This window comes from Plecotus auritus (assembly GCF_963455305.1).
Source record: "Plecotus auritus genome assembly, chromosome: 8".
Classification (NCBI taxonomy): domain Eukaryota; kingdom Metazoa; phylum Chordata; class Mammalia; order Chiroptera; family Vespertilionidae; genus Plecotus; species Plecotus auritus.
The window spans coordinates 57,802,830-57,828,267 of record NC_137782.1 but is presented as its reverse complement, the minus strand read 5'-3'; the positions used below and the strand labels follow the sequence as shown (position 1 = coordinate 57,828,267).

General features: G+C 37.0%; 1 protein-coding gene across 41 annotated transcripts in view; it reads right to left on the bottom strand.

Annotated features, from left to right (window-relative positions):
• Positions 1 to 25,438, bottom strand: part of TCF4 (transcription factor 4) — a 341,673-nt gene that overhangs the window by 37,556 nt on the left and 278,679 nt on the right. For all 41 annotated transcript variants that reach the window (XM_080686315.1, XM_080686322.1, XM_080686323.1 and 38 more), the window contains 3 exons: positions 13,371 to 13,476; positions 9,741 to 9,874; positions 3,548 to 3,680 (listed from right to left, as the gene is read on the bottom strand). In XM_080686315.1, coding sequence (XP_080542441.1) covers positions 3,548 to 3,680; positions 9,741 to 9,874; positions 13,371 to 13,476 — 373 coding nt within the window. The remainder of the gene's footprint in view (positions 1 to 3,547; positions 3,681 to 9,740; positions 9,875 to 13,370; positions 13,477 to 25,438) is intronic.

Here is a 25,438-nt window from a genome sequence, read left to right as displayed (position 1 = left end):
AAATGTATATGGCTGCTAGCCTCTATACATTCTATCCTCTACAGCTGGTATTCAATAACTTACTATACTTCCTTCTCTGAGATACACTCAGCAGGATAATATTGAGAGGGTTTAGGAATAAAGTTTGAAGGGCTTTGGTATTGGTAACTCCTGAAGCCCTCAGCCTTAGCTTCTCTCCTTACCTGGGTGCTCCATTAGCTAACTAACTTCTATGAACCCATGCTGTGTCCCATGCATTATACTCATACACTTCTAGATCCTTCTAATTCAGAAATGTCCAGTATAATCTCCAGAGTTTGCTGGCAAGGCTTCAGAGGAAAATGTGAATTCTGTGTAACAAGTGAAATACTTTCTAATTCTTTCAAAAATCCATGGATGAATGTGTCACTTACAAAAAAAATTCCACCATTAATATAATCTAAGTAAGATTTATCCTTCTTAAGGGTTTCATAAAAAAAAAAAAAAAAAAAGAAAAAAAGAAAACACAACACTGGGAATTAAAGGGGGAAAAAAACACCCCAAGAAACAATGGTCATTCCTCCAAACCAAACACAAGCCATCCGAGACCCCAGTGAGCACCTTCCATCTCTGAAATGCAGAGAACAGAACTAGAGGCAAGGGAGCCTGGCTCCAGAGAGCTTGCCTTCCAATAGTTCTATAGCTTTTATCTCACGCCACATGCATTCTGTTGTCCTATGATCAGTTCAGGACAATTGTTGACCACCAGGAAGATACATTATAACATGAAACTGAGAAATGGGCCAATAATCTTTTGAACTGAAAAAAAAAACAGCTTCCTAAGACATCAATGTTGTTTATTAAAAGATTGCACTGCCTTGCAACTTTACACCAAGAAAACTTGAAAAATCTGATGTCCATGTGTTAGCGCTTGAACCCCATTCTTACGGCATTAGTATTGCTTACAGCCATTTTCTACAGAATCATGTGTGTAATCTTAAACATGTGTCAAGCTATGTGTTCCCTATTTACCAATTATTTAATTAGCTCTGTTTGTTCTTTGCGATACAGGCAATGTAATATTTCTTTATTTCCTGCATTTCAGAATGAGTGAGTATATGCCAAGTATTTTCAAAAGTCTACAGATGTATCCTATTAATCCATACTGTTTGTTAGGGAAGCATTAGTAACTGAAGAGAAATCTCTTCTCTTGTTATACAGACATGCTGCCGTCCCTGACTTCTACCACACTCTGAAAATCAAGCCAAAACCTAAGAGAATTAAAGTGCGAAGAAACTTGAGTCACGCAGACACTATGCAACCATGAAGCCTATTATCATACCCAAATTTCCCTTTGCATTTTAACTGGAGGAATTGGAAGACATGTTTTAAGGGAGAACATGAGTCTTTTCTCTTACAGTTATCCTAAATTCATAACTGTATTTATGCAGGTTCTTCCAAAATGCTGAATTACCATGTCTACTTATTTCCTGAAAAGATTATAAAGCTTTCTCACATTCTACTAGCAGATTTTGACAAGTACACTCATGGTTATGGAATAATTTATGTAATAATGTTTTGCCTAAAAAAATTCCTTTTCCAGGTTCCAAAAATCTCACCCTTTTTCCCTTTGAAAATTATGGCTTCCTAATTATTATCTAGTCTAGACCCTCCCTCCACTTAAACAAGTTAAGTCCATCTTTTGCCTAGAGCTCCACACTGCCCAGGCCAAATGAAGGAGGGGAGACATTCCTCATCATCTATAAGCTAATGATGAGCCAACTAGCTTAACTGAGGCAAATCCCATTCCCACCGAGATGCATGGCTTTGCCAACCACAGCCCAGGGACGAAGATTACGCTCTCGCAATGTCTTTCTTCCCAAGTCTAGTGCCTGTCTCCCAGGAAGACTATTTTGCAAATTAATTAACAAAACTTTTTTTTTCAAACAGTGCCTAAGTATGTTTTCCTCAACTCAAACGTTTGCTCTACCTTTATGCCTTCCTAAAAAAGAAAATTACTCAAACCACAAGTAGACAGGAAATCTGCCATGTAAGAGGATGAATGACCGGTCAGCCTGCTTTATAACTAGACCTCATGACTACAGAAAGGGGCTTTCCATGTGCCAAACCACACTGAAGTGAAATATGCTTCTCTCACTCTTTCAGTTCTGCACTTCTTTTTTCTTGTTTTTCAAATCTGCCAAAACTGCATTGATAGCTACAAAATGTCCCCATATGACCGTAGTGCAGAGCCCCCCCCCCCCCCCCCGCCAAGGTCAAACTCATGCAACACATTTGTAGAAACTTTGTTATGAAAAGTTACAAAAATGGAAATTCCTATTTGCTTCTCAATGAGACATGATAGTGAAGGGCTGCTAGATGGCTCATCTCAAGTGTGAAATATATTATTGAATAAACAGAGAGTGTATTATTTAGGCAGGATTATCTTTGCAACACTTCAAAATACATCTCTTTTTTATAAAAAAACCCAAACTCCCACATAAGTGATTCATACTAGTTCCCAAAGTTCTACAGACTAAGGAAAATGAAAAAACTACAAATAGCTAAGAGTAGCCACAGGATTATTGTTACACATCCTCCTCTCTAAAACACACAGTGAGTATTCTCATCAGTGCCTCCCTGGAAGTAACCCTAAGCCCCAGCAGGGGATGGGTGTGAGTTAGAACCGGCGCAGTGGCAATCAGTGAAGCCTGAGGTTTAACAGGACCCTGGAGCATCAGGCTGTAGTGCTGGGTGACAAAGACAGTTGACAAAGGCCAATTCAGAAGGGGGTGCTTGCCTCCTCCCCAACCTGAACTCTTTCTTCCCTGGGCAGCTAGACATCCTGCCAGCTCTTCCCTCCCTCGAGGTGAGAGTGTGATGGGGAGCCATCTGTCCTCGGGAGAAGACCACAATGGACAGCATGGAAAATGAGAGGAGGAGGATGACTCAGTTAATCTGGCAGCAACTTTCTGCCTTAACTTATTTTTCTCTTAACTTGAGAAAAAGTAGCAGATAACTTCTGTCCCACTGATGCCCAGCCGTCTCCTCTCCTATGAGTGAGTGACACTTCTTCCCCCTGAAGGACTTCACCATGCGGCATTCTTCTGAAGGTGGAGCTCATCTAGTTATTACTAGTTGCCTGTCAGTTTCACAGGAACCAATCTGCAGAAGACTGTGGCGTGTCATGGCTAAGAGCACAACACAGGGACTGAATCTGGGAAGTGGTCAGTAACTACTATTAAGAGACATCATGTTCTCTATCTCATTAGTCTTCAATGGTTTGTCTTATAAAAGTTCACTTTGCTTGCTGTTTGGGAGTATGAGAAGCAAGGTGGTTTGGTATATTTAAATCCTGTTAAATCTAATTAGAATAGGCAAAGTAGCCAAATTTTAGTTTCTTGTGGAAAAAAATGTGATTATGGTCAAGCCAATGACTATTTCTGTTTGGTTCATTTGTTTGTTCGGTTATGTGACAAACATTCACCCCCTGACTTCTGTTCAATTATGGGGGGGAGGGGAGGAGAGATCTTTCATTATAATCCTGACATTGAATGTTGGTACCAGAACTGGCATTTCCAAAACTCACCCATTATACTGTCTGTCCCGTTGGCAGGAGGCGTACAGGAAGAGGTGCTGTAATGGTTGGTACCACTACGATGGAAAGTGGACATTGGAGGAAGACTGGAATTGATGTCTGCTGAGGAGTGTGATGGGTAGCTCTGTAGCAAGAAGCAGAAAAAGGAGGCTATTTTCAACCATAAAATATTTAGTGGGTTAGTTTTATAATACTTCCTTCTGCAATGGAGAAAGCCCTTAAAATATCAAAATATTGAAGAATACATCTTGTTTAGATCTGTCAACTTTCATTTTTCAAATATTAAAACACAAAGACACATAGTTTGGATTTGCATCAAATCTAGGGGAATATGATGGCAATGTAGGATACTAAAAAGTGTTAACAATCTCTAACTATAAAAATTACTGCTTAAAAGCATATCTTGTGGCCTGGCTGGTGTGGCTCAGTGGTTGAGCCTCGATCTATGAATCAAGAGGTCATAGTTCAATTCCTAGGTTGTGGGCTCAATCCCCAGTAGGGGGCATGCAGGAGGCAGCCAATTGATGATTCTCTCATCATTGATGTTTCTAGCTCTCTGTCCCTCTTCTTCCCTCTCTCAGAAATCAATAAAAACATTTTTTTTTTTAAAAAAAGCATCTCTGTGACTTTAACAGCATAAAAAAGCACTGCTATTATTAGTTCTTTGTGCGGCCTGTTGATCAAGTAAGAAAGATTCTATGATAAAAACAACATGGTGATCTACAGGGTTTACATTACACTTCATCCTGACCTTCTGAACACTAAATGGCAAAGAGTAACCAGTCTCAGGTCTTTTTCCTGCCAAAATTGATCACCTTTCTGAACTCCATCAAGAACAAATGGCAAATAAAAAATTTAAAAAGTGCTAATGATTAGATATCTCTCCGAAGCATCAATATGTAAAGCCTTAACTCAATGACTGTTCTGAATTAAATGAGAACAAGTGAACTGAGAATAACTATCTGACTTCTTATTTTATATATGTCCACTCCATTAGTAACCTTCATATGTTGACTGTGAAAGATCACCTTTACAGAATCATTTGGTTTAAGGCTTGGCTTTGAGTTACATTATTACACCAGTTGTCCAAATAAGCTGCTTTTCTTGGGGCATATCACAGTCCCTGGAAGGTTGGCAAATTAGGTGCTACCCAGCTATCTGCCTGGGAGTGAGCAAATCACTAGGAGGGTCATAATAATATTTACAGAAAAATATCAGGCTATGTTCCTGCTCAAGATAGTAAGTAGCTTAAAAAGGTGCTCTCACAGGCATCTGATGGGTTATAAACATGTAAAGGAAAACATTTAAGTTAAAATAGACATTTTCCTTATATGTGATATATTAATGGGCTATAGATATTTATTACGTGATTATTGGAGAGTCTGTTATGTTCTATATAAAATTGAGATTAGAGATGATGCTCCAAGTCAGCGGTGCTTCAAGCCCAGGCCATTTGTTCACAAGGAGTAAAACCCTGGTGTCTTGGTATTTTCTTTTATTTTGAGAGGCCCATCTTGGTTCTACCTCCTCCTCGATGATTCCTCACTGCTTCCCACTCTTCCAAGATTTCTCCTCTCTGAATCCCTAATGAACTGACAGCATCTTCACTGAGCCATTTAATAATGATATGCTGCCTTTCATTGCGATCTCTCTCACATGCATTTCCATCTAACTCTTTAAAGGGAGAGAATACAGTTTATACCTCTGCATCCCACAACGTGCTAATGAGTGCTGAACACATAATTACCCTCTATACGCAATGAACAACGGGCTACTGGTGTTTAATAAATACTGGATTGAAATGCTAGTTATTTGAGAGGTAACTAAAAAGTCTGAAAAATGAAACTTTGTTTCAGAGCCAAGTCTGCCACATCCATGCTTTTGAAAATATTACTTCTGCACACTCAAACGGTCCAAAGGAAAGGTCAACTTCAGTGTAAAAGTTGACATACTGCCCTTAAACTTTTCCAAGTTCCCAAGAATGTCTTTCAAACTTTTAAGTTTCATGAACCTCTTTGCATGACTAAAAATTTCCTTCTGCTACCTGTTAAACTCATTTCTACTTGCTACTCACAGAATACCCCAAGTAGTCCCTTGAAATTTCTTCCAAAGAATAGTAGAGTGGGGCCATTCCATAGTAGAGCTAATCTGAAACTCTGAATAAGCCACAAACACCAAACTTAGAAGAGCTATTTCTGCTCAGGAGCTAAAGACTATCATAAAGTGGAGAAAAAGAGAAAGAATGAGGAAAAAGAAAATGAAAGACAAAGAGAAGGCTTCAGTTCTGCTCCATGCTGAATTTCTAAAGAATAGAGAAACTTTATAAATCAGTCCCAACTATGCAAAAATCAAAACAGAGACAAATATTATAAAAACTATTTAAATAACTATTAATAATTACAGAATGACACAGGAAAAAGATTATTGCATCAGTGAGAATTTTTACACCCCTTAAACCTGGGCAGTAATTCAGGATTTGACAAAGGGTTCATACTGACTTCTCAGACTAAAAAGAAAAGTTCTTTTCCATAGATTTTAATGGGAAAACCCATACAATGCACCCTAATCAGTTATTTTTAGAGACTCACAGAATATGAGATGCTGAAAACAATTAATGAGATTTATAACTCCATTATTTTTCAAGAAAAAGTATCATGAAAACTACTGTTACTCCAAGTCATAATAAATACCCCACAGAGAATATCAGTGATATGTGAATCATGTCTCTTGTAGAGTAGTCAGGGATCAACTACAAGAGGTCCCCTTAGTCTCTTTTAGTCCAGCTATTAATACTGTCTGCCCTGCTTACTACAAAGCAAAAGGGGAAGTATGGTAAAGCGCTATGGCCTTACATGCCCACTATTTATTTTACCTTTAATGGCCAAAGAGAGTGTATTTAGAATCTACTGATAGAGTAAGTCGTGAAAATGTTTCCATTAGTGATGTTTTTACGGGTTGATCATTCAAAGATTGATCTCACTTATATGCGGAATCTGTATGACGGACAAAACAGAACCAGAGACACATGGAACAGTCTGACAGAGGTCAGTCAAAGAACACATGTGAAGAGATTAGTCAAAGAACATATATGCCGAGCCCAAGGACACAGACAACAGTGTGGTGATGGCCAGAGGAAGGGGGGAAGGGGACTGGGTGAAGGTGAGTAAAAGCAGGGTGAGTTGGGGACATCTGTAATAGTGGAAACAATAAAAAATTAAGGAACTATAATAACTGGTAGCACGGATTAAGAATACAATTGGGGTTTAGGGTAAGGCAGGGTTTCACAACCTTGGCACTACTGATTGTACCAGGTAATTCTTTACTGTGGGAGGCTCCCCTGTGCATTGTAGCATTTTTACCAGCATCCTTGGTCTCTATACACTAGATTCCAGTTGCAACTACCCCTCCCCCACTCAACACACACACATTTCCAAATGTTTCCTGAGGGGCAAAAATCCCACCTGATTGAGAATCACTAGGGGAAGGGTTTATGTTACAAAAAATGAAGACAACTGAACTTCCTTTATATTAACATTCCTGACTCCTAGGACTCGGTTACTCTGTAGTGCAAAGATCAGGCCTAAACCATGCCAGACAGCAAGGACTTCATCCTATTTTTAGAATGAACTCTGTCAAGTCATTCCAAACTTAAACCTTCTACAAGAACCATTCCAAAGCTCAACCACAAACTCCATTCTTCTGAGTGACTTTGTACGTACACTCAGGCATAGTAGTGATTAGCTGTGGGATTGTGTTGCAGAGGCTGAAACTGTAGAATCTGAAGAATCAAAATTAGGTACCTGACAGTTGCTACTAAAATGTGTGGATTTAAGCTTTATAATTGCATTCTCTTATAACATGGTATAAAGTGAAGCTGACAGTAATGTTTCTAAAATGTTTTACCTTTAGAGACAATACAAATTTGGCTATATTATACCCAAAATACCACCAGGAAAGCTCTCTTCCCTTCCTCAAATGATTTCTTTTTCCATATGGCACTGGCCCAAAGCTACAGGTGAACACTGTAAGGAACTGCCATTATTTTCAAGTGAAAAGACACCAACGGCCTACTATACACTCCAATTATTCAGTCAGGGTCAGATTTTCTAATGTCACTTCAAAATATTTCCGAATGGTTATTGAAATGGCAATTCAACAGTTTCCAGTGAGAAACTACCAATGAGAAAATTCATTAGGATACACTGCCAGAGACATAATTCATTCAGGCTTTCTAAAAAACAAAACCCCTAATCTCTAAAATCTGCTACATGATTATGTTAAGAATAAAAACCCTGTGGTTTGTGATGGATAAGTGACATTACAAATACAGCATCTGATGCAATTTACTAGGTTACTCCCTCCAAATGATCTTTCTTCCTGGTTGACAATAGTGTTTTCATTAAGCAAAACTTTTTCAAGTGTAGTTGGTTTCCTTTACAAAGCTACATTTTTTGTGTGCATTTGAGCATATTTTAAAGATACCTCCCCCATGCAGTGAATTTGGGATAAAATGAAACCACCTAAATCAAAATTCTAGACCATGTCAGGGAAAGAAAAAAGAAATATAGAAGGGAAGAAAAATAAATGTCAGGTGGACAACTCTTAAAAGGACTGATGTTCCAACATATTAGAATACTGCCAAAATTTTTTACGTGTAATCAAAACTTTCCTTGCTCACAGGACACATGTAGATTTGATCATGAGTTCCTTAGAGAAGTGGAAAATGATAATGGGTAAATAAAAATGTTAGCCAACAAGAAATTCTAGTATAATAATAGTTGATATTTCTCTAAGCTTTCACTCTAATACCTCCAAGTAGGAGGCGGGAGAAGAGAAAATCTGAAAGCAAATCATCTGCTATTGAGTAAAAACGTGCTAAACTTTGAGATAGTTTGTGATTTACACATTCAAACTTAGGAGATAATATAAAAGGCCAATTCTACCTTCATCTGTCTCTCATTAATGGATAGGTTAATTGACCACATAGTGTCTCTGTCACTAGGACTAAATAAATAGGCATATTCAAGTATTTCAGAAATCCTAACTCCTGGGATATTTTAGGTTGTTAGAATAGGATATAAGTCACTTTCTCCATAACTCTAGTGGTTGAGCAAAAGAAAGAACACAGAAATCTAGAAAGTACTATATCCTATATGAGGACAGAGAAAGGAACATAACTCTGGATGTTAGAAAAAAGGGGAAACTCCAAGATGAAGAGAAATGATATAAAGACTACTAATGCTAAGTGGACTGGTAATAACCTTGTAGGAATGGATGTCCATACATTTCTAAAGCACAAGGGACTCAATTTTATCTTATCTGCATCGCAAACCTAACTCATGATCTAGAGGTACTCTTTCCTCCATTTAATGACAGACTTACATTCACAAGCGGATTCTTGGCTGTGGTTGTTTTGAGGCTAGAAAAACATCAGGTTGAGTTGCTTCCTCCAGGATAAAAGTAATTAATATTAGGAGGGATGAGTGTAGGTGATGGGCAGAGTGGAAACTTTAGTAATAAAAGAAAAAGGAGTAACATTCTACAGCAGTTTTCAACTGGCATGAGACAAAACAGAGTATCAGTAGAAGATTGGGGCTGTGGAAATAAAACTAAAAATAGAAAATTTGGAATCTGCTCTATACAGAAATCCCATGATTGCTGTTACTGGTAGGAAGGTAAAGAAAAATGAACTCTTTCTCCCAGTGTGGCATAACAGATCAAAGCTGTGAGCAGTGACAGAAGCCGGTCAAGGGGAAGTGGAAATGCCCATGAATATCACTACCCTCAAAGTCTACTGACTGTCACTCTGCCCCCTGCAGTATATCCTTCAAAACTACAAATAGCAAAAAAAAAAAAAAAAAAAAAAAAGGGAACAGCCATAGCTGAATTCTGCAACTGAAATACAGTGTGCACTTATGTAACAAAGGAAGTTGACAGTGTGATAAAGAAAGCACAGAACAAAACACAATAAACAGAAGAACAATGACAAGGAATCCGAAAGTACTTACAAAGGTGATCTGATTCAGTCCCATCTTTGATTATAGGAACAATACAACTGTAAGCATAATGGGTGTGTACAATGCTGCATTCATTTGGAGAGTCCTTGTGTACACGCATGGAAAGACAAGGATTGGATTTAATAAACCAGCTGTCTTATCCCCATTGCCATGAGAATCTGCCTTACCAAACGTTCGTGTGGATGCAGGCTACAGTAGCTGCTAGACTGTGGAATATGAGAAGAATTGCCCAGCATCCCTCCGTAGCCAGGCTGATTCATCCCACTGGAGGAGCTCCAAGGGTCACTGCTGTGATGGCCATCTGTAAAGGACAAAGAAAACCGTGACTTTTCTGAGGCATTCAGCCTTGCTTAACAGAATAGAGGTTTTTCATATACTTGAAAATGGCTGTCTCTTGTGCATTCATCTTTTTGTCAGTTAGCTGGTTACATCAGAAAAAAGTCATCATTATTTTCCCCCAAATGACTCTATATTGCTAAACAAACATAAATATTTAACATAGTAAAGTGTTCTTAGTAAAAAGCCAATTGTAAAAGAAAAACATTTCTACATGGAATGATGTTAAGATAGCAGGGTACCTAATGCTAAAGGAAACATTTCTTAAAACTATTCTGATCCCCCCTTCTATGAAAACTAACCAAAAAGTTAAATTGGTCATAAATTTTGGGGTAAAAATAAAATACGTGAGACATTACACAGCTGGCATGTCTACAAGTTTAAAAAGTACATAAAGAAGTAAATCATAATGAAAAAGAACATCTCATATTTAAGGCTGAATTTCATTTTTGTAACATATACAGTAGATAGAATTAAAGTTGCAATTACATTATGACATATAGGAAAGAGGAGTCTTGAATATATCATTCTGAGTTTTTGTTTCCTTTGAAAACATTGTTTTTTTGGTACATAAATATATGGCTATCTCAAGACTTCAGTAGCAATTCAAAGAGTACACATATCATAAGGTGGATTGTGTGCTACAGTCAATTTTGGGAGTCTCTGAATTTTACACAACTACCTATGAGTTTAAAAGAAGTTTAAAATAATATGAAAACTATATAAAGTATCTTTTTATATCAAGTTAATCTTTTTTTTAATACCATATTAAAAACATTCCTATGGATTCTCTGGGTCTACTGGCCTAGAAGTTACTATGGGAGATTGGTTTTGTTTGCTTTAGGTTTCTCAAATTAGGGGGGAAGAACTGGTTCTTTCAAGTTTTCCTTCTGTCACATTTGACAAAAATCACTGAGTGCCAGATATATACCATGCCACCAGCTAGGTGTTAACTATATGGCAGGTATTGCTTTGTGAAATAGGATTATTTTCACCAGCCTTTTATTTAATAAAGGCCTTTTGAAAATTTAGGTAATAGGCAAGTTAAACCTAATACTGTATCTCATGAGGCTTCTTTTTTTTTTTTTCTGAGATTTTAAACTTAGAAGTTAGAATTCAGAAAACTGGAACAGTTTCAGGACAAAAAGGAATAATCTATAGATTTCTTAAGAACTATGCAAGGAAAATCATGTCTGTGATCTTGATAATTTAGGAATTGTAACTAGAAGATGGAAATTAAAGTTAAAAATAAGAGGCTGCACAGTAGTAGGTTTAAAATATGCCCCTGACAGTCTCTGAATATCTTTCCCCTAAATAGCATGTTTCTCCAAGACCTGAATTCCCGGGGCACCATGCACCCCTCACTAAAGGAAGCCGATGTGTAATGGGGCCACAATACACTGTTCCTGGGATGGTAATGTGAAAATCTAAGACTATCAAAAAGTTATTATTTATCTACTTTAGATTTAGCCCTGAGATTAAGGAAGTTTAGATGTCACACATGAAGTTCAGGATCACTAATTTTTCAAATAGATGGCACATATGACAAATAAATTGAAAATATATATCATTAAAAAGGACGCTTTTGAAACATTTTGACAACATGAGGCACTATATGGAAATACATTTAGGATTTGTTAACACAGAACACTCAACCCAATGTAGACTTATAAAAATACATATTTTACATAAATTATGCTTTTCACAGTAAATTAATATTTATCACATCCCATGATCTTGGCATAATGTTGTTTTGAAAGAATAGAATTAGACATGTGCAAATTAATTGTGCTCATCATAAATGTCAACTCAAAAAAATATTTTTGGTTTTTTGGGTATTCAAATGCAGAAAAGAAAATTTGTTCCCCATACTCTGCATGGTCTGCAGGGAGGAGAAGCTATTGTTTTAAACTATCCCATCTCCTCTGCAGTGTACAGTTTAAGCAAGCCACCTTTGTGAAGGCCAGCCGAAGAAATCTGTCCTTCTGTCAATTTTCTCCATGAAAACCTGCTTTTATTGACGAATCTTTGAGATGACAATCTCTGTAAGCACCAGTAGCAGGACTAGCCACAAAAGAAGAAGCTGATGCCCACGTGGATGCATGGCTGCTTTTTACAGCTGAAGGGGAGGAGCCTTTTGTAATGGCACAGAACACACCCAAGTGACATGCCCCAGGGTTACACCTAGGACAGGTCACAAAGATAAAGGATCCCTGTGAACATGAGCTCCATTATGCATGGAACAAATTCTCTCTATTCCTGAGGGACCCATTCAATTCAATTTTATAGATTTTCCATGGAATTTTACAAGTGAGCTAATAACCTAAAAGAGCTAACACTCTGAAGGGAAAGAAAATAAATCCATTTTAATCAGAATGATTTTGAGTGTGTCCACTGTAATCTAAGCGAGACACCAGGCTGCTCCCCTGGTACCTGCTGCCCTAAGTAGGCTCCCCTTGCTGTGACATGGCCCTTCCTAGAGTAGCGCAAGGAGGGAAATCTCATGGTACTTGCCAAAGACACACTCCAACAAGGCTTTCACAGCCTGGCAGAAAGAGTTAAAGTTCTGCGTACATGGGATCTCGGTCAATTCCATACCTGAATTTCAGAGTATTAACTTAGTAATATGATCACTGCGTTCTGACAGTAAGTGTCACAGACATATCAGGAATGGAGCTTAGCTGCATCCTCCAAACTCTATTCTTACAGCAGCTGCTGTCATTTCAACCATCTTCGGCTTTTTTTCAAGCAGTAGACAGGGGCTGTGGTATCAATGGGAAGACTATAAGCTCAGAGACCACACACCCATAGTAATTTAGTCAAAGACACTGGCCAGTTAGAAAAATAAATATATTTTATCAACCACAAAGCTATAATATTCTGCATTTGTTGGGGAAGAAAATTGGGTGTTTTGCCCTACACCAGTTAGCGTGCTGAATAAAGCTTTGGCCGTGATGAAATAATATTCTAATTTTCAGGTAGGTCACTTCATTGATTCAAATGAGATGCTTGTTCTTACCTATGAAACAATACGTGGCTAAAATTTTAATATAAAGTTATTTATAATAACAAGTTGTCCCCAGGTGTGTTAAATCCAGGATGCTCAAAATATACACTGAGTCCAAACACTTAAAAACATACACACGCTGTTCTTGAGGGTGAAGATGCTGAAACGATTAGTCATGGGAGACCATCCTCCAAGACGTTGGTTCTTAGTAAAGTAAACCAGTCTAATCTTAACTCATTGTTGCTCCAGGGGCTTTCATTTAAAAAACAGGTCTTAGGAAAGTCTTAAGTAGTTTATTTATTTGTAATGAATGCATGACCGTCAGTATTCTATACTTGTCTACTATTCCACTTCTTGGGTATCAGTTCAGCAGTCACTGAACTGATACATGGCATGACAAGACCCAGGAAGACTTTTCGCAGTGGATTTCTGGTTAGGGGAAGAGACAGCTTACCTTGCATGAAGAAGGAGCTAGGGAAAGTGCTGGCTGCTGGTTTTGAGGAAGGGTAGCCTGGCGAGTCCCTATTGTAGTCGGCAGTGCTTGCTGATGGAGCATAAACCTGAGGAAGGAGAGGCAATTTAGTTTGGCTGGCTGCATTGACCAAAGTATTCAAGGTCCATAACTATATGAGAAGCAGGCACACGGTGCTAAATTTCTACCATGTACATTCTCAATCTGATGAAAGCCAAGAAACACTGCTCCTTTCAGAAAAACAAAAGACAAGCCCTTGCCCCCAAATGCTCAGTATATTTGTGTGAATGGGAGACTGGATGTGATATTTTCAAGTCACAGACAAGAATATGTCAAGTTATAAATATGTTATATAATACCAATACAGTGATCCTGGGAGTTTAAATATCCTTTCTTTTTAAAAGCATAGGTGGCCCAAGAGCACATGAAAGGTAACAACAGAAAGACATGCACCAAGCTTCTCCCGTTTTAAAAAAATGTTTAACTTTTCAATTGCAGTTGGCATTCAATATTTTATTAGTTTCAGGTGTACAGCACAGTGGTTAGACATTTATATAACTTACAAAGCTTCTCCCCTTTTACTCTACCTTTCAATTAAAATGTTCACTTTTGAGAGAAAGAAAGAGAAAACAAATACGCAATTCAAACCAAAGAAAGTGACAAATATATCTTTGAGTATTATTCCTGTAGTGCCAGCTTTTTGCAGAGATGCATGAACAAGGCCACTAAGAGCCAGGTCTACAAAGACCACCAACAATCAGTGTGCAAAGAAGGGAGGTAGCCCTCCTTTATAGTTCTTATTATATTTCTGTGTGCAGTTAACTTAAAAAGTGTGCCAAAATCCCAATTTGCTTACATTTGTTTGCTAATACTTATGAGATCTGGGGAACTGGGTCTTTATAAAAATAACCTGTGTATTTTTCTCTTTAAAGACGACAGCATACTGGAAAGGCATAAATTCATAAGGTACAGTTTAACTGTAATTGATTTTCCCCTTGCCTTTTTTTGCTAAATATAATTTTTTAAATCCCCATCTTCTTTTTTCTCCAGAAGTTCCTCTCTCCAGATGGTGGGAGACTGAGCACTGTCGTCCTCCTGAGGAAACGGATACCTTCCTCCTCCATTTTGAAGCAGCAGCGCTCACAGAATTGGCAGTGAGCCCACATGAGACTCACAGGTCACAGTACAAGAAAGAGAAATTCACCAATAAAAAGGCAACCGCAGGGTTACCAGAAAAATAAAATAAGCCCCCCCCCCTTTTTTTACAGCACACATCAAATAAACACCCTACGAAAAATTATATAATTGCTCTCAGAACACCATGAATCACAAACTAAGTATTAATATAAGGTTTAGGATTTCACAAAGGATAGGTCCACAGAGACAGATGTGGAAAAATATGCATATACATACATACATCAAATAAATGCTACATATGCCCCACAGTGCCCTTGAAAATTGGGAGGTCCTGGAGATTGAACAAAACAAAAACAAAACAGAAAAACCCATGTGCACTTTAGAAAACAAGGATTTTTCCTGTGTCATGATGGGATAGAAGCCCTATATTTCACAGGCTAATTTTCATTTATTTTTAAATGTTCTTCATATTTTAAATGTATAAATAGCTATTGGCTTCTATTTTCAAAGGGCTTACAATAAGGGGGGAATTTTTTCAAATATCTTTAAGGGACAAAAATAAAATGTAAGCCAGGAATCCCCAAACAAATCAATACTCTCAGTTCTGCAAAGCAAAACCCAGCATTTTCTTAAGAACTATACAATTAACAGTTTCGAAATAATCCTAAATGTATTTGGAGAAGGTCTTAAATGTAGGCTAAAAAGATAAAAGAAAACATTACCTTCTAGAAAAGGGGGAAATTGAAAATTAGATCATCTCATTCTAAGAGTATGAGCATAATATGACTATAATATATCTATCTACAGGCTATTAGCCTGACAGCTATTTGGCCAGCCAGTGTTAATATATAGTACTATGTGTTATCACCAAATTTCAGAAATCGATATATTTACTATAAAACTGAAAATAAACTCTAACTCATTATTAACCCATATTTTAAAATAATGGAAATAACACTTTAAGATAATAGTTGAGTTTTAATTATATATTTCACTACATTATCCTTAAACATGTACTAGTATATTATTATATCAACATCATTTGATGGCTCCTAAGAAGGTTAATTTTTCCCTCCTGATTTGGATGGAATCATTTGCTATTTCTTTTGTGAAATAAGGTCAAAACTTAGGTAATTTTGTTCATGTATAAGGAAGCTACATTGATTACAAATTATGATCAAGCTTAAAGATCTGTGGGTAAGATAATTTACTCCAAATTCATAAATGCTACCTACATGAAAAAGAATATCTATGTGGTTTAAAAAGTTCTTAGGACATCTTATACCATATAATTTGTTTTTCTGGTGTTGTAGCCAAATGAAGACTCTTTAGACAAGAGAAAAATCTTTGTTAACAAGAAATGAACCATTGTTTAATGGCTTTTTAAGAAAAGGCAATTTATGCACATTTTATAAATTTTCTTTACATCATAATGTAAAGATCAGGTATAATGTCATTTACAAACTTCATCTTTGTCACTGCAAAAGTTATAAGTGCTCTATCTATTTGTTAATACAAATAAATATCACACAGAACTGTTATACTTTTAAAAGTAGAAGAAATTAAAAAATTATTTATTTTAACTATAAGAAAATTCAATAAAGAAATGGTCAAAGCAACTGCTAATGATATGTGACTTGGTCAAGCTGCACCACTATTGACTGCTCTTTATTTTCCACTCTTTAAAGATTACTTTCTTTAAAAATGGAGACAGAGGTATCAGATAATATTGGTGAAAACAGAGTGATCATAATGTTCATACTTCAGTTATCCTTCATGTTCTCATCTTTAAAAACCAAGATGATCAGTGAGCTGATTCATTATTTTTAGTTCAGTCAACTATTTTTACCAATTTCTCAACCAAGAGGACAAGTTTCAATAGGTGTTCAATAGAGATACTAAATTTAATAAGAAAAACACATATAATTTAATTTTAATTATTACTATTCTATGTAAATAGAAAAATGATGTACACATTTGTTAAATAAGATAACTTTTTACTTAATAAAACAATAATAAACATCAAATAGTTTTAATGACTAACACCAGAAAATCAGTGCAATAAAAAATAGAATTAAAATCTCAAACTCTAGTTCAATATATTGAAGTGACTCCACCAGTGAAACATGAGGAAAGTCTAAAGGGAAACAAAAATCTACATTTCGTTTTTCTCTGATACGGTAGCTTAGATCAAGGTGACTTTCGGCATTCTGATTCCTCCCATAAGAATGACTGAAGAAGTGAAAAATTTTTGTTGCAAAATTGGGAATGGGGAGACTTGGCCAAAGCTTATAGGCAACAGCCTTTTAATGAAATATTTGTTGAATAAAAGCTTCATGGAAAACTAATATCAAAGTATAGTTAATATTCAAAGTAAACACTACATCTTTTCCTTACAATCCTGAATTTAAATCAAAACCATGCATATAAAAATCCTGAGTTTAACAAAGCTCTCTAGATAAGATTAAATCCTGAACTGGTAAAAATAACAAATGTTTTCGTATTTAATTTTTGTTGCACCTGGAGAAGTATCACTATTGTACATTAGCTATTCCATCCAATGGTCCTGATTATCCTTTGTGCACATGCTTTTAACTAGAACCTCTGCCTATTAGAAAAGAAGAAAAACTAAGCAAAAAAAAAATGAAGGGAGTAGCAGATCCTACTTTTTATAAATTGAAATTTATAATTATCAATACAAGGCTTATTTGGCCATAGTTTGTAGAAATATTCTTGTGGGGTCTCATAATTACCTTTAAGAAAATAAGATATGATATGGTATATTCAGAATGTAGAATATGTTAATGGTATTTGCCTCCTGAAATGGGAAGCTAAACTGAGGAGATCAAGTGAAGTGGCTACAGCTCATGTATAATGGGTGATAGACAGTGAAGTACCCAGTACACCTTTAACATTACTACCCCTTTGAGATTCTGCACATATCTGAACATATAATTTCCAAAGAGAATCAGTTCAGAGTAACTAAGACATTGTTATCAAAACTTTCAGACCCTTAAAGAGCTGCTATATGCTCCATGACGAGTAGAAAAGAGCAGAGCAGAATTATGCCTCAGATTCCCAAGTGCCAGCGAGGCTCACTTAGCAGCTCAGACCGTGGGAGATTTCACAAATATTCTGAAGTGTGGCAGTTAAACACTCAAATGGCAAGAGTTTGTAGTGTGCGCCTGATGTTTTCGGACGGAGGCATAAGCTTTGAAGCTTCCTAGCATCTAATGGGGAAAAGTACTTAGATGATCAGCTCACACTACTCAGGCGACTAACTGGATTGGACCTTCAACTCTTACAATATTGTTTGAAGGACATGGGTCACAATGAGAGAAAAGAATGGCCCAGGGGCAGTGATACCTCCATGTGTAGAAGATGGAAAATGGACACTGTAATTGTTCTATGTGATCAAGTTAAAGATCCATAAAGTGAGGGGAAGATGTACTTAAAAGAGACAGTTTCCCGGTAATACAGAAACAGGTTTGGCAGGATAGAAGAAATTACCCAACTCTGGAACCAGGTCAACTCTTTTCAAACTCCAGCTCTCCCAATTAGTTGTGAGGACAAAACAAAGCAATTTATCTCTCAGAGCCTCAAGTTTCCTTTGTCAAATGAGGCCATCCTATTCTTATTGTGAGGATTAGAGACAATATTTATTCAGCATTATTACTAATATATTGTAGTCACTCCATAAATGATAGTATTATTTATATCTTGTTGTAAGTGCTACTTATGGCTTATAGCTATTTTTAACGTGTCTAGAATGGAACGGTTCCATATAGTAGCCTTTAGTAATATGTGGTTATTTGAATTAAGCTTAATTAAAATTAAGTAAACTAAAATAATTAGTGCCTCGGTCACAGTAGCCACATTTCAAGTGCTCAACTGCCACACATGGCCATTGGCCATCACACTGGACATCACCAACGCAGAACTTTTCACCATGGCAGCAAGTTTATTGGAAGTGCTGGTCTAGAGACATGCTTGTCTGTGAAGAGACCTACTGGGCCATGTGCATCACCCTCCATTACAGCATCTATTTGCAACAATGCCAGCTTGTTTAAGACCTCCAGTTCCCTTTAGGCTACAAAAGCAAGAACTCTTCTGGTGGACTAGAGAGAGAGGCAAATTTCTACATATCTATCCCTAGTAAACCTAGTATACAACTGATGTGTAATAAATGTTGACATTATTGAATTGCAGGACATTTTTTAGACAATAAAGCTCGAACTGATTTTTAACACTTTCTGATCTTGTGTGTTCACAAAATTGGTAATTGAGTCCCTCCATTCTACTCTTCCTTTGTTTTTATTACTTTTTCTTTTTAAATCTTTTTGTATCACTTCTTTACAGCTGTTCCTTTCTCCTTCTACCTGCTACCCAATGTCCTGCCTCTTGGCATTATATATTTAAAGCTCAAATAAGTTCAACCTCATTTTACAAATGAGCAAAAAGAACACGCTAAGGGAGTTACCCGAGGGCCTAGACAGAGCCCAGGCTCCCGATTTCTTGTCCAGTCCTCTTGACATTCTCCTTCCTAAAGTCTTTTTTGGTTTTATAACTTAAGTATTCTAATGAACAGTAAAATGGCATGGAAGGTTGATAAACAGGTTCAAGTAACAGTTGAAATATGCTCTTATACAGTTTAAAGGCAAAATGAGTAACACTCAAGAGCATATAATAGCAACGTAAGGCAATATACAGCCTAAGAGTACAAAAAAGACAAACTACAGAAATAAAAATTATTCACCTGATATATTCTCAGTATAATTACCAAGTCAAGGAATATTTACTAGTGGAAAGGGATCCTACACTTCATTTCCAAGTGATGGTTATAGGCTGGTTTGCATTATCATCACACAAATAGGAAATCTGTTTAGAGATAACACATAAATGTGTGCAGTATATTGACAGGTAGATAGATATTTAATTATAAATGGAAAATTTTGGGGTATAAGTTGCTGAAATTGTGAAGCTTTTATTATCATTTAAATCAGCATAGGCTGTCATAGGAAGTAACCAAATAGTTGCAAGTTTCCTAAAATAAATCCAGTAGGAAGAGTTTTGTTCCTCAAACTGTCTTTATTGCTAGTCTAATTTTTTCACAATTATAAAAAATGTGTAAAATCTACCATTCATGTATATATTCATATTTTATTTGTGCTAACAAATAATGACCTGTCTTCACTCTAACATATATTGCAAAAATATATGAAAGTGAATATGTATATAATCTCCATAAAATGAATTCCTTGACTATGTAATATATTTAGAATACAGGTTACTTTAAACATACATCCATATTTCCCATCACAAATATCACATGTAATTTTTCTACCCTTCTAAATATCAGCTGAGTTTCCATGATATATTAATGAGTAAATTACATCTGAAGCTAAATCCAATAAATGAATTAGAGCCAACAGTTTACCTTTCTCAGACACCAAATTTCCTTTTCTGTGTTAAGAAGTAGTAAAATGGTAACAATTTCAATCCCCTCATTTGTTCATATATGTATTGATCAAATTATATAACTGAAAGATATAAAAAAGACCCAAAAGAAAGCAACAGGGAGGAGAAGCAGGGACCTGAATGTTCTGTGACATATCAGGAGTTGTGTAAGCACACAAGATGGGCAGAATGGGCCCAGGCACTTCTCTGCCAGCCCACCCAACCTGCAACAGGCTCAGTGGAGCTGCTATAACAAAGTGAGCCCGACCCATTGTTAAGTGCGTGCCTCCTGTGTTCGTTATGGCCAGGCAGCTCTATCCTGTTCTTTCTTTTCTTCAATTAAAAAGGCAAGGATATTCTTATGTGTGTACGTGTGTGTGTGTTTTCTTAAATACAGCTAGCTGCGGTATATTTTTCAAAACTCTAAATCAAATTTCAAACTCAAAAAAAAAAAAAAAGTCCATGTAGCCTTTGACATGTCTAGAAATTTACAAGGAAGAAAAAATCCTGCTCCCATTAAAAAAACCCTGACCGGTTTGGCTCAGTGGATAGAGCGTCAGCCTGTGGACTCAAGGGCCCCAGGTTCGATTCCGGTCAAGGGCATGTACCTTGGTTGCGGGCACATCCCCAGAAGGGGGTGTGCAAGAGGCAGCTGATCGATGTTTGTTTCTCTCTCATCTATGTTTCTCTCTATCCCTCTCCTTCCTCTCTGTAAAAAATCAATGAAATATATTTAAAAAATAAAAAATAAAAAAAAACACTAAGGCAGAATCACTAATAATTGCATAGCAATATTACTGGGATTTAAATCTACAGAGGTTCAATCAAGCTATATCATAGACCTAGAGGGTTTTGAGATTTTTTTAGTTGTTTTCACATGTTATCCTACAACCATCTCAGTAATGTATGCAAGAAGTTACCAATTAGGAACAAAGAAAAGAAGTAATTTATTATGGAATCACAGCTTAGCGCTCGCCAGATCTGAAAAAGGACCTAGTCCCCATGCCTGCCAGCCCCAAGCTCTTGTCACAGTTGGCATGACAAAATGATGACAATGATAAAAATACTAACAGTTTACTTACGATATGCTAGACACTTCCAGCAAACGTGTGCATATAATCACTTTGTCTTTACACTAATCCTATTGTTTATTATCAGATCCAATTCACAAACAAGGAATTTGAGGCACAGAGAAGTTACCTTGCTTAAAGTCATACAGCTAGTTACGTGGAAAAACTGGAATTAAAAATCATGTCTTTTGACCACCAGTCTACCACATTTCCTCTTGATAGCTAAAGCTTCTTTCTTTTCAGGGTATTCATGGAGGCCTACCAGAACCCAGCTCTGTAGAGGCCTGGGTCCCCTACACTTCCTGGCCATTCTGCAGTCCAGGACCTGGGAACATTGTTCTCCCAGAAGAGAACACTGGGTGATCCCAACCAGGAAAGCACAAAGGAGCTTCCTGTGTCCTCCTACAAAGAGGATCACAAGAAGGATCGTCCATCTGTCTTCCAGACATGAAGCTGGGCAAAGATTCAGCAAGTATTAGTACTCTTATTAAAAGTACTGAAGACAGAGAGGTTACAGAATCTGTTGAGCGGTACACCTGGGTTTAGTGGTGAAATACAAAGACACTAAATGGGTAAAAAGTACCATATTATTTAAAGCATTCACATGAAGTGTGAATATAGTCCTGTCTAATGTGTACTCGCCTCTGGCTACAAATACTTCTTTTTATTTTTTACACCTGCTTTACTCGTGCTCTTGGCACTAACTGAGCAGACACTGTATGTTTGCTATTACTTTCAACGTGGCGTATCCCAGGAATGTCCACTGCTAACATTTTGAGTACCTTGGCCATGGCTGAGGATGCCTTCAGCTGATCAAATTACACCTGGCTAAAGAACTCTTTGAAATACTTAATTGCATAAAATGTGGTTCAGGTGAAACCTGACTTCTTCCTGGTTACATTCTTTTGGTTACTTATTCATGTGAGAATTGGCTTCATCACCAGACTCAGGATTGGCACATATAAAAGACTGGATATTAAGCTTTTAAGCACATCACAACTCTTTAATATATTCTAACACCCAAACTGTTTCCAAGCTTTTATTTATTAAATGCTCATCAGAAATTAAAGGTAATAGTAAGGAGAACATGACTTGTCATTTCAATTAATTATTATCTCTAGTTATTTTAAGTCATAAACAGATGTAGTACATTATTTATATCTTTATTTACAGCTACACATCAAATTCATGATTGTCCATTTTTCTAATGGATCATCTCCCATCTCAGTACTACTTCTGCCTCTTTGGCTACCAATTGTTTACTTTTTTTAGATGACAACTACTGCTTATTAGGAAATGTTGGAACATAAAAACAGTGTTGGTTATACTGCCAATAAATAGCTCTGTGACCTTTGCAGGCATTTTTTTTCCATTAATTAATTAAGGGCAGCATGTCTTTCAGATGACAACACATTCTTAGATGTTATAAGAAAGAGATAAATTAATTTTAGGTTTATTCCAATGCTAATCATCACTGTTTCTTTTATACCCTAGTCCAGTGGTCGGCAAACTGTGGCTCGCAAGCCACATGCGGCTCGCGAGCCGCGGTTTGCCGCCCTGTTGACTAATGAGTTTGCCGACCACTGACCTAGACTCTCGATTCTAATAATTACAGGCTGTTGTTGTTCCTTGTGATTAAGCACCTATCCCAGTGGTCGGCAAACTCATTAGTCAACAGAGCGGCAAACCGAGGCTCACGAGCCGCAGGTGGCTCGCGAGCTGCAGTTTGCCAACCACTGCCCTAGTCAATACTTAAGAAGGCCTGGTAAGAAAGTCAATCAAATAAACAATAAGGTTAAAAACAGTATGATGAAAAAATGTGCAGGTGCACTGTGTGTATGTGTATGTGTGTGTGTGTGTGTGTGTGTGTGTGTGTAGTACCTGGCACAACACAGGCTCAAGTAGTTCTAAGTGCACATAAGAATGAATGAATAGCCCTAACCGGTTTGGCTCAGTGAATAGAGCGTCAGCCTGCAGACTTAAGGGTCCCAGGTTCGATTCCGGTCAAGGGCATGTACCTTGGTTGCGGGCACATACCCGGTGGGGAGTGTGCACGAGGCAGCTGATCGATGTTTCTCTCTTATTGATATCTCTAACTCTCTATCCATCTCCCTTCCTCTCTGTAAAAAATCAATAAAATATATTTTTTAAAAAAGAATGAATGAATAAACACATCACACACAAGATACCCGTCAAACTAAGAATAACATCATACTGGACAAAGATAAACATTCATTGTTTCTGACAAAACAGAGTCTAGTGCTTTTCACGTCTCAATGTGTTTTAAGGCTGAGCTTTCTTTGGAAGGTGAAGGCAATTATGAATAATAGTCCATATTGAAGATTTCTCATAGTACCACTCCCCACCCTTTTCTCTTTGAACCCAAGTCCATAGGTTGATGCCTGAAGTCTAGTGCTAACATCCTTCACTGGATTTTGGTAGGTGTGTCTTTTAACAGGGATCTGAGCTCTAATAAGTTTGGACACCACCGAAATAAGTAAATTACTGCAGAACTTAGTTAATGTACATCACTATAAGGGGCAAAAGCTTGTATCCCCAGAAAAATTCCATGGTCACAAATCTGCTTGTCAACACATCTCCAATTATCCCCCCTCTTGGGAAATAGAAATGTTGCTACAGTTAGCTTTATACTTCCGTGTGATGAAGTCTCAGATCTTTTCTCAAGGATTAATTTTGAAGAATGAGAGGAAAATGGAGAAAGCGGGAGGTATGGTGAAGGTTTTATAAGAAGGGGAAGCAGAACCAAACAAAAATGCCGATTTCTTTAGAGGCTGACCATGTACAACCCTTAATGTGTCATTCCTAGCCCTCCAATCCTGAGTGTCTTTACTGCTGTGTTTGTATATACTAGTAATCACCAGGGATGGCCAGAGAGCCATCGTTCCTAAGTACACATTCCTCCCCAGGAAGCAAGAGCAATTAGGAAGAAAGTTGTGTGAGATAAAAGCAGAAAGATGCACTTTCAAGAGCAAAGACCCAACTAGAATGAAAAGATAGTGAGACAAGATTCTAACAGAGATTGAAAAGACAAGAGGAATACTCAAAGAAACATTCACAAAAGGGAATACATACTTCACTGGATACCTTCTTTGGCCTCGAACTTAATTGTATGCAAGGAAATTTGGTGAAATTCTCTGATTAATCATTATTTAAAGTTCTTACCTTTACAGTATTTTAAATTATAAAATCTGTCAGCATCCATTATCTTACTTAGTAATCAGTTTGAGAAAGATTATCTATCTAAGGGATCAACCATTTCACCCACGTTCTACACTAGGAAACAGAAGCTGAGGAGGGTAGGTGCCTTCCTTGCCCAGGGGTCACATGGCTCCATGAGGGCAGCAGAGCGCGGGTCAGAACCCAGGTCTTTTCACCCTGAATCCCAGGTTGAATTGTTAGCACCTGACCAGAATCCCCTTCCAGACCACCTATGGTCAAGGAATCTGGGAATCAAATTTCCATATTAGTAAATGAGACCTACTAATGCTAAGTATAGTTATGGATAAATTCTACGCTGTACTTTGAAGCATCCAACTTAACTCTGGGTGCTTCATACACATGCCTTCATCTTCTGCTTACCAAGAGAATTGTTATGAACAGTGAGTTTTCAATCTGGTGAAGTTTTGAACAGGAATCACTGCCATGGTACACTGTAAAATTATTACCCACCCTCCCTTTCATAAAGCCAAAAAAAAAAAGTACAAATTATCTTTTTTTTTTTTTGTCAAAACATATGGCTCTAACTACTTTCAACTAAAAACAAAAGCATGAAATAATTACCAAATGTATGACTCTGTGGCACAGATTGAAGTGAAAAAAAAAAAAAAGTATGCAAATTGTCAACATCTATACCCAATCAACCACTTCTCTATCGAATATCCATTCAAATACCTGCTCCTCCCCCATGTCAGGGCAAACTTTTAGGTGAAATCAGCCAGCAATATTTCACTGACTTAACTCATTGCAGAGCTAGCAAGCACCAGGCCAGGTGCTTGGGTACATTTAAAAACAAATTAAGAGGGCAGAGTTTTCATTACTGGCTAGTTGAGAGATTTCAGATGTATAACTAGCAACTAGAAAATGTACAGAAGAAACATTTTGTATGTTTATGCAAAATAAATATAACTTTTCCTTTATGCAAAAGAAATAACCGATTAGGATAGTTATTTTAAAAAATAAAGCCCTCTCAAAGGAGGTGAAAAAATAGTAAAGGGCAACAATTCTAACAAAAATAACTATGACTAAATGGCTCGTATCTGCAGGCACATTTAAAATATAATTGTGCTGACTTTCTCTAATATTTAAATTTCAGACATTTTTTCACTTTAAAAGTCTTAATTTTAAAGATCTGCCACCTCTATTACT